At 35.7% G+C, this 13838-nt stretch overlaps 1 protein-coding gene across 1 annotated transcript in view; it reads right to left on the reverse strand.

Moving 5' to 3' along the window:
* Positions 1-5353: 5353 nt before the first annotated feature.
* The window catches only part of LOC116892956 (zinc finger protein 816-like), a 139356-nt gene continuing 130871 nt past the window's right edge, over positions 5354-13838 (reverse strand). Inside the window, 3 exon segments of the mRNA XM_032894910.1 lie at positions 5354-6632; positions 6635-7618; positions 8531-8657. Coding sequence (XP_032750801.1) covers positions 6169-6632; positions 6635-7618; positions 8531-8657 — 1575 coding nt within the window. The 3' untranslated portion in view covers positions 5354-6168.

The raw sequence follows: 13838 nt of genomic DNA on the forward strand, positions 1-13838 counted from the left end.
TACTGTCAGACACACAAGACAAGCCGACACCAGAGACAACCTGATGGCAAGAGGCAAGCACAGGAACCTAAGCAACAGAAACCAAGACTACTTCGTATCATCAGAGCCCAGTTCTCCCAAAGCAAATACTGGATATCCAAATATACTAGAAAAGCAAGACTTGGATGTAAAATCATATCTCATAATAATAATAATAATAATAGAGGACTTTAAGAAGAAAATAAATAACTCCCTTAAAGAAATACAGGACAACACAGTTAAACAAGTACAAGTATTTAAAGAGAAAACACAAAATCCCTTAAAGAATTACAGGAAAACACAACCAATCAGGAGAAGGATTTGAACAAAAGCATCCAGGATTTAAAAATGGACATAGAAACAATAAAGAAAGCACAAAGAGTAACAACTCTGGAGATGGAAAACCTAGAAAAAGAGATCAGGAGTCATAGACGCAAACATCACAAACAGAATACAACAGAGAATCTCAAGGGAAGAAGATACCATAGAAAATGTTGACACAATCATCAAAGAAAATGTAAAAGCCCAAAAGCTCCTAACTCAAAACATCCAGGAAGTCCAGGACACAATGAGAAGAATAAACCTAAGGATAATAGGTATAGAAGGGAGCAAAGACTCCAAACTTAAAGGACCAGTAAATATCTTCAGTAAAATTATAGAAGAAAACTTCCCTAACCTAAAGAAAGAGATGCACATAAACATATAAGAAGCCTGCAGAATTCCAAATAGGTTGGACAAGAAAGGAAATTTGTCCTGTCACATAATAGTCAAAACACCAAACACACAAAACAAAGAAAGAATATAGAAAGCATTAAGAGAAAATGATCAAGTAACATGTAAAGGCAGACCTATCAGAATTACACCAGACTTCTCACCAGAAACTGTGAAGCCAGAAGACCCTGGGAAGATATCGTACAGTCATGAATGAAAGAGAAAGGGTAGCCCAGGCTACTATATCCACCAAACTCTCAATTAACATAGATGGAGAAACCAAGATATTCCATGAAAAAAATTTACGCAATTTGTTTCTAGAAATCCAGCCCTACTGACGATAATAGATGGGAAACTCCAATACAATAAGGGAAACGATACACTATAAAAAAGCAAGAAAGTAATCTCTTTGCAATGAAACCAAAGAAGAGAGATACACAAACATAATTCCACCTCTAAGAACAAAAATAATAGGGAAAAACAATCACTAACCCATAATATCTCTTAACATCAAAGGACTCAATTGCCTAATAGGAAGATATAGACTACCAGACTGGATACAAAAAGAGGATGCAGTATTTCGCTGGATAGTGCAAACACACCTCAGTGACAAAGACAGACAATAATTCACCATAAAATGCTGGAAAACCATTTTCCAAGCAAATGGTCAGAAGAAACAAGCTGCAGTAGTCATTATAACATCAGGAGCCTGATTTAGTTGTCTCCTGAGAGGCTCTGCCAGAGCATGACAATTAGAAGCAAATGCTAGCAGCCAACCATTGAAAGGAGAACAGGGTCCCTGTTGGAAGAGTTACAGAAAGAATTAAAGGAGCTGAAGGGACTTGAAACCCCATAAGAGCAATACCAACCAACCAGTTCTCCCAAGGACTAAACCACTACCCAAATACTACCATGGATAGACTCATGACTCCAGCTGCATATGTAGCAGAGGATGGCCTTCTAGGGAACCAATTGGAGGAGAAGCCCTTGGACTGGCTAAAGCTGGAACCACCCTCCCCCTGCCATGTAGGTGAATCTCAGGGCAGGGAGGTAGAAAGGGTTGGGTTGTTCGGTGGCAGAACACATTTATTAAAGAAGGAAGATGGGGTATGGGATATGGGCTTATGGAAGGGAAACCAGGAAAGGGGATAACATTGGAAATGTAAATGAATAAAAATATGTCCAATTAAAAAACAAAAAGAAATACAAACATTTTCAATAAGAATACTTTTAAAAGAAAAACAAATCTTACCAGATGCCAAAAACCTGTTTGACAAAATCCAACCCCCCTTTATCACAACTCTTGGAAAAAAAGGTATACAAGGGGCATATCTAAATAAAATATTGGCAACATACAGCAAGCCAATACCCCAAATCAAATTAAATGGAGAGAATTTTTAAGAATTTCCACTAAAATCAGGGACATGGCAAGGCTTTTCACTCTCGCCATATCTCTTCAAAACACTACTAGAAATTCTAGCTCAAGCAATGAGGCAACTAAAGGAGATCAAGGGGATACAAGTTAGAAAGGAAGAAGCAAAAGTATCACTATTTTCAGATGATATGATAGTGTATATAAGTGAGCTCAAAAATTCTACCAGAAAATACAGTTGATAAACATTTTTAGCTAAGTGGCTGGATACTCAATTTACTTGAAGGACTCAATAGCTCTGCTCTACAAATTCAATAAAAGGACTGAGAAAGAAGTTGTGGAAACAGAACTGTTCACAATAGCCACAAACAAAATGAAATAATTTCATTTACCTCTCACCTAGCAAGTGAAAACTTGTCTGACAGGAACTTCAATATTTGCAAAAAGAAAAAACTGAGAAGATATCAGAATGGGGAAATATCTCCCTTGCTCATGTATCAGGAGGATTAACATAATAAAAAATAACCATCTTTCCAAAAAGCAATCTACATATTCAGTGCAATTTCCATCAAAATTCCAACACAAGTCTTCACATATCTTTAAAGAATAAAACCTCTACCTCATATAAAAAAACAAAATAAATAAATAAACACAAACAAATAAATAAAACACAAGATAGATAAAATGATCCTGAACTATAAAAGAACTTCTGGAGGCATCAATATCAATGACTTTAAACAATTCTGCTGAAAAATAGTAAGGAAAACTTGCTTGTACTGGTATTGAAAGAGACAAGTCATTCAGCTGAATACAATGGTAGATCCAAAAATAAACCCATATATCAATGGACACTTGATTTCTTGAAAAAGAAGCTAAAACCTTATACAATGGAAAGGGGAAAATACCATAGACAAGAAGTGTGTATATAAATGGTTGAGAATGAAGACAATTATAATGTGGGAAGGGTAAATGATAAAATGGGTTCACTGTGCACAATTTAAATTTTTCCATGACGCTGGTAATTTCTGCACATTTGAGATAATGATCTCTAAGTCATCAAGCAGTGGACCTAGATATATTGAATATGTGAACTTGGAATCAACAGAGACTCTCCAAGTGATTCAAATTTCAAGACTGTTAAGGGCTATTCTAGACACCTATTAATTGCCTAGTGTGTGAGCTTCAACATCCCTTCCTGATGCAGTAATTGACAGAAATTACCTATGATCATTTGAAAGGAAGGGCCTCTACTGCTTCTACAACTAGATTCTACTATCAATGAGGTCCTCTTTCAGCAAATTTCAAAACTCACTAGTTTCTCACAAGTTGAACAATTTCCTTACTTTTTAAACCAAGAAAAAAGTATGTACAGATATGGATTTATTCCTTGTAACACATGATTTTGACTTAGATCCTAATTTTCTGAGCTTTCCTGTTTTGTATATTCTAAAATAATGCTTTAGCTTGGAATAAAATTTTTTTTCATCTTTCTCCTTACTTAACTTACATTACTTCCTAATGTATTTCCAGGATGTCTGAGTTTCTAAACTGTGCATGAACGTCTGTTCATGTACTACACAAAGGATATTTCTTTAAAGATTTACGGATTCGTGATGTTTATATAAAGGGCCTGACACATAAAATTAAGATGAATATCTTAATAATGAGTTTTTTCTTTAGAATTTACATTCATAGATGTGTAAAATGTTAATATTCTATAAATGATTTAAGAATAAATCTAATTTGTTGCTTGTGGTACAGTGGAATATTCTGGCACAACGGGACAGGATAACATAATGATCTGTAGTATGTGTCAATGGGTAGCATTATTCTGAAAGCTACTGGACTTTTGGTAAATTAAGGGGTATTAAGTACTTTAGATCCATGCAGAGACACATCACAGTCTGGATGGCTATACCTGAAAATGATGAAGTCATATTTTCATTTATTTTCTGGTTGACTTATCTCTCATATTTTCTCGTATTAAGGAAAGAGTGCAGACTAATTGCTGAGTCTCTGAAAGTCTCTACATATTTTCTGATTCAAGTCTTTTTAATTTAACCTAGTACTACTATGGCAGTAAGCCTGGACATTGAACAGAATCATCCCTACTTTAGTTAACACAAATCATCTCTAATACAGTGTTTCTAATTTTTCCGATGCTAAAGACTCACATACAATTCAAATAATTCAAGTGTGGGCAGACTAACTTGCAGTTGAATGATTTCTCAGTTCCAAGACCATCATAAGTATGTTTTCTATGATCTTAAGCGACCCCTATGACAGGGCCATTCCTGCCCCCAAAGTGGTTGATACCCACCCACTGAAAATTACTACTATAATTTATGTTACAGGATTGTAGAATATTCATGACTTCCGCATATGATACATGAGAGACACTTCCTGGGAAGATGTAACATACATTCATCTAAGGATCCCAAGTGTAAACTAAAAATAATCAAATCAAACTTGGTGAATTATTCACATTTATTTACAGGACAATGGAGAAGGAGTTGTTGACCACACAGCCCAAGGACACATAATCAGTCGTTATCCTCAAACATGAAACCAGCATTTAATAAGAATTATGAATACTGGACTATCAAAGGAGATTTCACATCTGTAGACATATTTATAGGATCAAGAACAAGCAGTTTTGGTATCTCAGTTTGTCAAATAAAACTTTTTAAGTATAATTTGTCTGAATTTGATTCCTTGAATATACAGGATGCTGCCAGTTTTATTAGATATTTTCAGGGGTGAAGTCCATTTGAAATAGATAATTTCTGTTGCCATGAAAGTGTCACACAACACTATATTATTCTGGCTTCCCTACCTGTCTTCCATCTTGAAATATTTGAGGGTGAACACGTACAAGTTTAATGAAAACTTTCCTACAATGTCATATTTTCAGAGATTTTCTCAGCATAAGTAGTTGACATTTGCTAAGATTTGAACATTGAATGAAGGTTTCTGAAGTTTTCACAATCATACAAATTCGCTAGTGTGGAACCTCAATTGTTGCAAGATATACTTTCCCCAAAAAAAATGTAAAATATTTTCTCTAACCTAAAATGAAGTCAAAGATATTTCCAAATACATTGTTATATCTTCAGATTGTAACATGTATTTTTTTAATTCTAAGAGATAGGCCAAAAGACAAGGTTCATACCTCTAATACATTTGAAAGTTTTTCTCCCTTAAGTATTATCTAATCAATTTTAAGATATTTGTTGGTAAAGAATCGTCTCATTGAATAAATTTATAATGTTTCTCTACTGTATGTAATCTGTCAGACTTACATTATAGTTAATGCATTTTTCATGTACATCACACTTGCAAGTATTATCTCATGTATGAAATCTCTGATGCCTTTCTAGGCTAACATTTGGGTAAAGCATTTGTCACATTCACTGCTTTTGTAAGGTTTCTCTCCTCTATGAATTCTCTAATGTACATGAAGACTGGATTTTTGGGTAAAGTATTTGTCATATTAACCACATTTGTATGGTTTTTTTTTCCCTATATGAATTCTCAGATAAATAATCAGACTCTGGGGCCAAGGCATTTTTCATAATTACTGCATGTGAAAGGTTTATCTCCTGTATGAACTCTCTGATGAATACTAAGATGGGATTGTTCACCAAAGCATTTGTAAGGTTTCTCTACTATATGAATTCTCTGATAAATTCTTGGACTAACTTCTTAGTCAAATCATTTGTCACATTCATTGCATTTTTAAGGTTTATTTCCTGTATGAATTCTCATACAGTTTTTCAGAGTACCTGTTTCAGTAAAGCATTTGCAGATTCTCTGCATTTGTAAGGCTTCTCTCCAGTATAAATTCTCTGATAAATACTAATATTAAATTTGTATGTAAAGTATTTCTCACATTCACTACATTTGTAAGGTTTCTCTCCTGTATGAATTCTCTAACGAATAATGAGATAGGATTCTCCGGCAAAGAATTTGGCACATTCACCACATTTGTAAGGTTTATCTCCTGTATGAATTCTCTGATGACGCCTACGACAGGATTCTTGGGCAAAACATTTGTCACATCGACTTCATTTGTATGGTTTCTCTCCTGTATGACTTCTCTGATGAACAATAAGTTGGGATTGTTGGACAAAGGATTTGTCACATTCACTGCATTTGTAAGGTTTCTCTCTTGTATGAATTCTCATATGGTTTCTCAGAGTGCCTTTTTCAGTAAAGCATTTCTCACATTCACTGCATTTGTAAGGTTTCTCTCCTGTATGAATTCTCATATGGTTTCTCAGAGTGCCTTTTTCAGTAAAGCATTTCTCACATTCACTGCATTTGTAAGGTTTCTCTCCGGTATGAACTCTCTGATGAATACTAAGATAGAATTCTTGGGCAAAGTATTTGTCACATTGACAACATTTGTAAGGTTTATCTCCCGTATGAATTCTCTGATGACGCCTAAGACAAGATTCTTGGGTAAAACGTTTGTCGCATTGACTACATTTGTAAGGTTTCTCTCCTGTGTGAATTCTCTGATGAACTCACATTTGTAAGGTTTCTCTCCTGTGTGAATTCTCTGATGAATTCTCAGACTACCTTTGCGGCCAAAGCATTTGTCACATTCACTGCATTTGTAAGGTTTCTCTCCTGTATGAATTCTCATATGGCTTCTCAGAGTGAGTTTATTAGTAAAGCATTTGTCACATTCACTACATTTGTAAGGTTTTTCTCCTGTATGAATTCTCTGATGACGCTTAAGACAAGATTCTTGGATAAAATGTTTGTCACATTGACTACATTTGTAAGGTTTCTCTCCAGTATGAATTCTCTGATGAATACTACGATGAGATTGTTGGCCAAAGCATTTGTCACATTCACTGCATTTGTAAGGTTTCTCTCCTGTGTGAATTCTCTGATGAACAGTAAGATGGGATTGTTGGACAAAGCATTTGTCACATTCACTGCATTTGTAAGATTTCTCTCCTGTGTGAATTCTCTGATGAATTCTCAGACTACCTTTGCAGCCAAAGCATTTGTCACACTCACTACATTTGTAAGGTTTCTCTCCTGTATGAATTCTCCGATGCAAATGGAGCTTCCTTGTTTTGGTAAAGCACTTCTCACATTCACTACATTGGTGAAGGTTCTTACCATTAATGTTTTGTTTCAGCATCACTTTATGTTTACAGACAAAATCCTTATCAAATTCTGTATTTTTGTGTTCTTTGTTCTCTATGTGGATTCCAGAATTTACACCAACGATAGCACATTCATTAGAAAACTGTACACAGTCTTTATATTTGTGAACTTCTCTCGTATTCCCAGCTCTATGTCTTTCCAGGTTTGAGGACCGAAGGGAGGAATCTCGGAGATGAGTTTTATAAGGTGTACTTTGGGTGGAATCTAGAGTCATTTTGCTAATTTCATCCCATTTACAAAACTTCTCTTGGATATTCACATGCTCATGGACATTGCACTCTGTGTCTTGTTCCAAGATCTTCCCTTGTTTTCCACGTATCAGATGATTTTCTGAAAAATAAAAGTGCAATTAGCGATGACAGGGGTTACTGCACTGGGGAGAAAGAGATTCAATAATGGGTGTTTGCTGAATTATCTGGTAAACTAGACCTTCTCAAGGATTTATGCCCTCAAAATTGGTTTTACTCTTTTCATAATCATTACTTGGATCCTCAAAAGTCCCTCAATTCAGATCTATATCAACTGAAAGGAATGATAAAACACTTCAAAATATTACCGTAAAAAATGTACCTTGTAGAAGCTAAGAAAAAAAAGTCATCAATCAATATTGAATATACATAAAGTAGATCTCTGAATAACATACCTCTAATTTTTAATTATAATTTGATTCAAAGTGACATTGTATAGTTGTGTTCAGCTGGAAATTCATGTTCATAAATGAATCTTATACATATGCTGGTGTCAGCATCCAAAATACTGAAGATTAAGAACATGGTGTATGAGTACTAAACTCAGAGACCACATATAAAAATGCAAAGAAATAGGCAAAATTAAAATTCTCCAAACCAACAGCTCTATATCTACTTAAAACATTTTGCATTATTAAAAATCATAATTAAAGAGATTAATATAATAATGTAATAATAATGTAATAATAAAATGACGCCAATTATTATGTGTCCAGAAATATAATTGCTACTTCTGAACATTATGTTTTTTTTCTCAGAAAATTTCCATTTAAAAGCTAGAGAAGAGGTATTGGAAAGATCTTTGCAAATATAACACTGTTACTCCTACAAAAAAGCGGAGTAATAAAAAAAAAAATACCATGGAAAAATTATCATACAAAGAGGAACCTCCCTTATCCTAGTGCTTTCCAGATTATTTCAGAGAGTTTACATAAACACAATGTAGGAAAATTCAAAGTAAGATTCAGGAATTCTACAAAAAGTGCATCCTTACCCACAGACAATAGATTGTTGTATGTCTCCAAAATCACATCCATGTACAGTGCCCGCTGAGCATAAGTGAGACTTTCCCATTCCTCTAGTGTGAACTCTGGAACCACATCCTTGAAGGTTAAGAAACCCTGTAATAGAAAAGTATGGATTTGTTACTTTACAAAATTCCTTTCCTACATTAAAAAGTAGCACTACCCCAGCTCCGGAAAAAAAAGAACCAAGAAAAAAAAAACACTTTGTAATACAGATAAGGACAGGAAAATATTGAGGGACAAACATTTTCTCAAAGGTACATGGATATGAGCCTAAAGTTATGAAATGCTGCTCTTCCACAGACAATCCACAGAATGACTTACAATAATACTCTCATTTATGAAGGCCCTCACATTCATAAATTTATTGTGGTTTTCTGAGACTTTAGCAGCAAAAGAACGATTTTCCACCATCAACACATTTGAATTTTTTTGCGCAGTTTGGATTGTATAATATCTTTTGAAGTCCTCTATTACAAAATTGTTTGCCAGCAATCCTATGGTACTAGAAAATGGATTTTGATACTCATTTCTTTAAAATCCAATAATCTCTGCTGAAGACTTCAGGCAGGAGGAATATACAACACATATGCATAATTTCAGACAAATGTTACCAACATACATTATATAACAAAAGACATTAAATAGAAGTTGAAAATCTATATCCTAAAATAGTCATATAGTTCCTTGTATTTACATCTCTCTGAGAATGAATGTTATAATCATCTCAAAAGCTGTAATCTGTTACGAAATATAACATGTTCATTTGATTTCTGGATACAATAATGTACCTATATGCAGTAGAGTTTGATAAAAAAAACAATTTTAATGTCATATCACAGATAGTTAAGTTATGATGAGGAAAAATGTCCTATCAATTCTACAATGTCCACCTTACTCCATATGGACAATAGCTCAGTCCTGTGTACATCTGGCCCTCAGGTGACTGTACTATAACATATGTATTTGACGTTATAAGGTCTAGCTAAAGAGCTAGAAATGTTCCATAAGGTAGAAGTAGAATATCAAATGGAGAATTAATGGAAGAAGCAAATGTTAGAGTTTGTTCTTTCAACAGAAAAGGAGTGCAACATCAGGAAAAATAAGAAAACATTCAAGTGACATAGAATCAAATACTTAGGAAAAATTATTTTATTTAAGTATATTCCAAGGAAAAAACACTAGTACAGGAAATTAAATTATTAAAAATTATAAAACATCTGGCACAAAGCTCCCTGCTCCCAAACCCTATAGGAGAGAGAGCTGATTGCCCAGAAGTGTGGGCAATACTAAGATAGCAGGGCAGGGGAGACCGCCACTTCGGCCCACTTTTGCCCATATCCCTGGCTCATGAGGAAACTCTATAGGGCCGCTGGGAACAGGAACATAGGGGCACTCAAGCTGCAGGAACCCTGAGATCTAGACACCAGCGGGATCTGAAGGAACACAGCCAAACAGCTCCCTGCACCCAAATCTTTCGGGACAGAGAGGCAGACCTTTAGAGGGGCAGACACGCTTGGGAAACCAGAGAAGTCTTCTGTCTGCCCACCTTTCTGACTCTAGAGAAAAACACCTACAGGCACCCTGTGCTGGGACCCCAGAGAAGGAGGGCAGGCGGCTCCTGGTTACTGCCCTCATGAAAAGAGCTGGAAAATCCTGAGGGAAGCGACGTCAGGCCCAAGAACAGAGGTGAGACCAACTTTTCTGCTCCAACTGACTGCCTGGTGGACTCAGGACAAATGCCCACAGAAACAGCTGAAAGCCAGTAGACAGGAACAACAACACGCTTGAAAGCAGAATACTCCAGTCCCATAACTGGCTGGAAGAAAACAGGAAAACAGGTGACAACTCTCCTAACACACAGGCCTATAGAACGGTCTACCACTGTCAGAAATAGCAGAACAAGGTAACACCAGAGACAACCTGATGACGAAAGGCAACCTCAGGAACCCAAGCAACAGAAACCAAGACTACATGGCATCATCGGAGCCTAATTCTTCCACCAAAGCTAACACTTAATATCCAAACACACGAGAAAAGCAAGACCTAGATTTAAAATCACATTGGATCCTGATGATGGAGGACCACAAGAAAGTCCCTTAGAGAAATGCAGGAAAACACAAATAAACAAGTAGAAACCCTTAGAGAGGAAACACAAATATTGCTGAAAGAATTAGAGGAAAACACAATCAAACAGGTGAAGGAATTAAAAATGGAAATAGAAACAATAAAGAAAGCACAAAGAGCAACACTCTGGATATAAAAAAACAAAGGAAGAGACAAGGAGCCGTAGATACAAGCATCACCAACAGAATACAAGAGATGAAAGAGAGAATCTCAGGAGCAGAAGATTCCATAGAAATCATTGACTCAACTGTCAAAGATAATGTAAAGCGGAAAAAGCTACTGGTCCAAAACATACAGGAAATCCAGGACTCAATGAGAAGATCAAACATAAGGATAATAGGTATAGAAGAGAGTGAAGACTCCCAGCTAAAAGGACCAGTAAATATCTTCAAAAAATCATAGAAGAAAACTTCCCTAAACTAAAGAAAGAGATGCCCAAAAACATACAACAAGCCTACAGAACTCCAAATAGATTGGACAAGAAAAGTAAGTCCTCCCATCACATAATAGTCAAAACACCAAATGCACAAAACAAAAAAGAATATTAAAAGCAGTAAGGGTAAAAGGTCAAGTAACATATAAAGACAGACCTATCAGAATTACACCAGACTTCTCACAAGACACTTTGAAAGCCAGAAGATCCTGGACAAATGTCACACAGACCCTAAGAACAAAAATGCCAGCCCACGTTATATCCAGCAAAACTCTCAATTAACATAGATGGAAAAAACCAAGATATTCCATGACAAAAAAAAATTTACACAATGTCTTTCTACAAATCCAGCCCTACAAAGGATAATAAATGGTAAAGCCCAACACAAGGAGGTAAGCTATACCCTAGAAAAAGCAAGAAATTGATTATTTTAAAACAAAACAAAGAAAAAACAAGCACACAAACATAATCTCAATTCCAAGTACGAACAGGAAGCAACAATCATTAATCCTTAATATCTCCCAACATCAATGGATTCAATGCACCAATAAAAAGACGCAGATTAACCAACTGAATACTAAATGAGGACCCACCATTTTGCTGCCTAATGGAAACACACCTCAGAGACAAACACAAACAATACCTCAGAATAAAAGGGTGGAAAGCAACTTGGCAAACAAATGGTTGGAAGAAGCAAGCTGGAGTAGCCATTCTAATTTCCGAATAAAATCTATTTTTCAACTAAAAGTCATCAAAAATGATAGGACACTTCATATTCATCAAGGAAAAAAATCCACCAAGATGAACTCTCAATCTAAATATCTATGCTCCAAATACAAAGGGCACCTACATACATAAAAAACCTTTACTAGCTCAAAACACACATTGCACCTCACACACTAATAGTGAGAGATTTCCACCCCCACTCTCATCAACGGACAGATCATGAAACAGAAATTAAACAGGACATGAACAGACTAAAAAGAAGTCATGAATCAACTGGACAACAGATATTTATAGAACATTCTATCCTAAAGCAAAAAGGATATACATTCTACTCAGCACCTCATGGTACTTCTCAAATTGACCGCCTAACTGGTCATAAAACAGGCCTCAACAAATACAGAAAGATAGAAATAATCCCATGCGTCCTATCAGACCTACCAGGCTAAAGCTGGTCTTCAATAACAATAAGGAAGAACATACCATATACATGGAAGGTGAACAATGCTGTACTCAATGATAACCTGGTCAAGGAAAGAAAAAAGAAAGAAATTAAAGACTTTTTAGGAATTTAATGAAAATGAAATTACAACATACCCAAATTTGTAGGGGGACACAATGAAAGCTATGCTAAGAGGAAAACTCATAGCTCTGAGGACCTGCAAAAAGAAACAGGAGAGAGCATATGTCAGCAGCTTGACAGCACACCTAAAAGCTCTAGAACAAGAAGAAGCAAACACATACAGGAGGAGTAGAAGGCAGGAAATAATCAAACTCAGAGCTGAAATCAACCAAGTAGAAACAAAAAGGATTATACAAAGAATCCCTACAAGTTGGTTCTTTGAGAAAATCAACAAGATAGATAAACCCTTAGCCAGACTAACGAGAGGACAAAGAGAGTGTGTACAAATTAACAAAATCAGAAATGAAAAGGGAGACATAACTACAGAATCAGAGGACATTCAAAAAATCATCAGATTGTACTACAAAAGCCTATATTCAACAAAACTTGAAAATCTGCAGGAAATGGACAATTTCCTAAACAGATACCAGGTATTGAAGTTAAATCAGGAACAGATAAACCATTTAAACAACCCCATAGCGCATAAAGAAATAGAAGCAGTCATTAATGGTCACCCAACCAAAAAGAGCCCAGGTCCAGACGGGTTTAGTGCAGAATTCTATCAGACTTTCATAGAAGACCTCATACCAATATTATCCAAACTAGTCCACAAAATTGAAACAGATGGAGCACTACCGAATTCCTTCTATAAAGCCACAATTACTTCTACCTAAACCACACAAAAGACCCAACAAAGAAAAGAAGAACTTCAGACCAATTTCACTTATGAATATCGATCAAAAATACTCAATAAAATTCTTGCAAACCAAATCCAAGAGCACATCAAAACAATCATCCACCATGATCAAGTAGGCTTCATCTCAGGCATGCAGGGATGGTTTAATATACGGAAAACAATCAACGTGATCCATTATATAAACAAACTGAAAGTACAAAACCACATGATCATTTCATTAGATGCTGAGAAAACATTTGACAAAATTCAACACCCCTTCATGGTAAAAGTCCTGGAAAGAATAGGAATTCATGGCCCATACCTAAACATAGTAAAAGCCATATACAGCAAACCAGTAGCTAATATTAAACTAAATGGAGAGAAACTTGAAGCAATCCCACTAAAATCAGGGACTAGGAAAGGCTGCCCACTCTCTCCCTATTTATTCAACATAGTTCTTGAAGTTCTAGCCAGAGCAATCAGACAACAAAAGGAGATCAAGGGGATACAGATTGGAAAGGAAGAAGTCAAAATATCACTATTTGCAGATGATATGATAGTATATTTAAGTGATCCCAAAAGTTCCACCAGAGAACTACTAAAGCTGATAAACAACTTCAGCAAAGTGGCTGGGTATAAAATTAACTCAAATAAATCAGTAGCCTTCCTCTACACAAAAGAGAAACAAGCCGAGAA

This window comes from Rattus rattus, chromosome 1 (assembly GCF_011064425.1).
Source record: "Rattus rattus isolate New Zealand chromosome 1, Rrattus_CSIRO_v1, whole genome shotgun sequence".
NCBI lineage: Eukaryota > Metazoa > Chordata > Mammalia > Rodentia > Muridae > Rattus > Rattus rattus.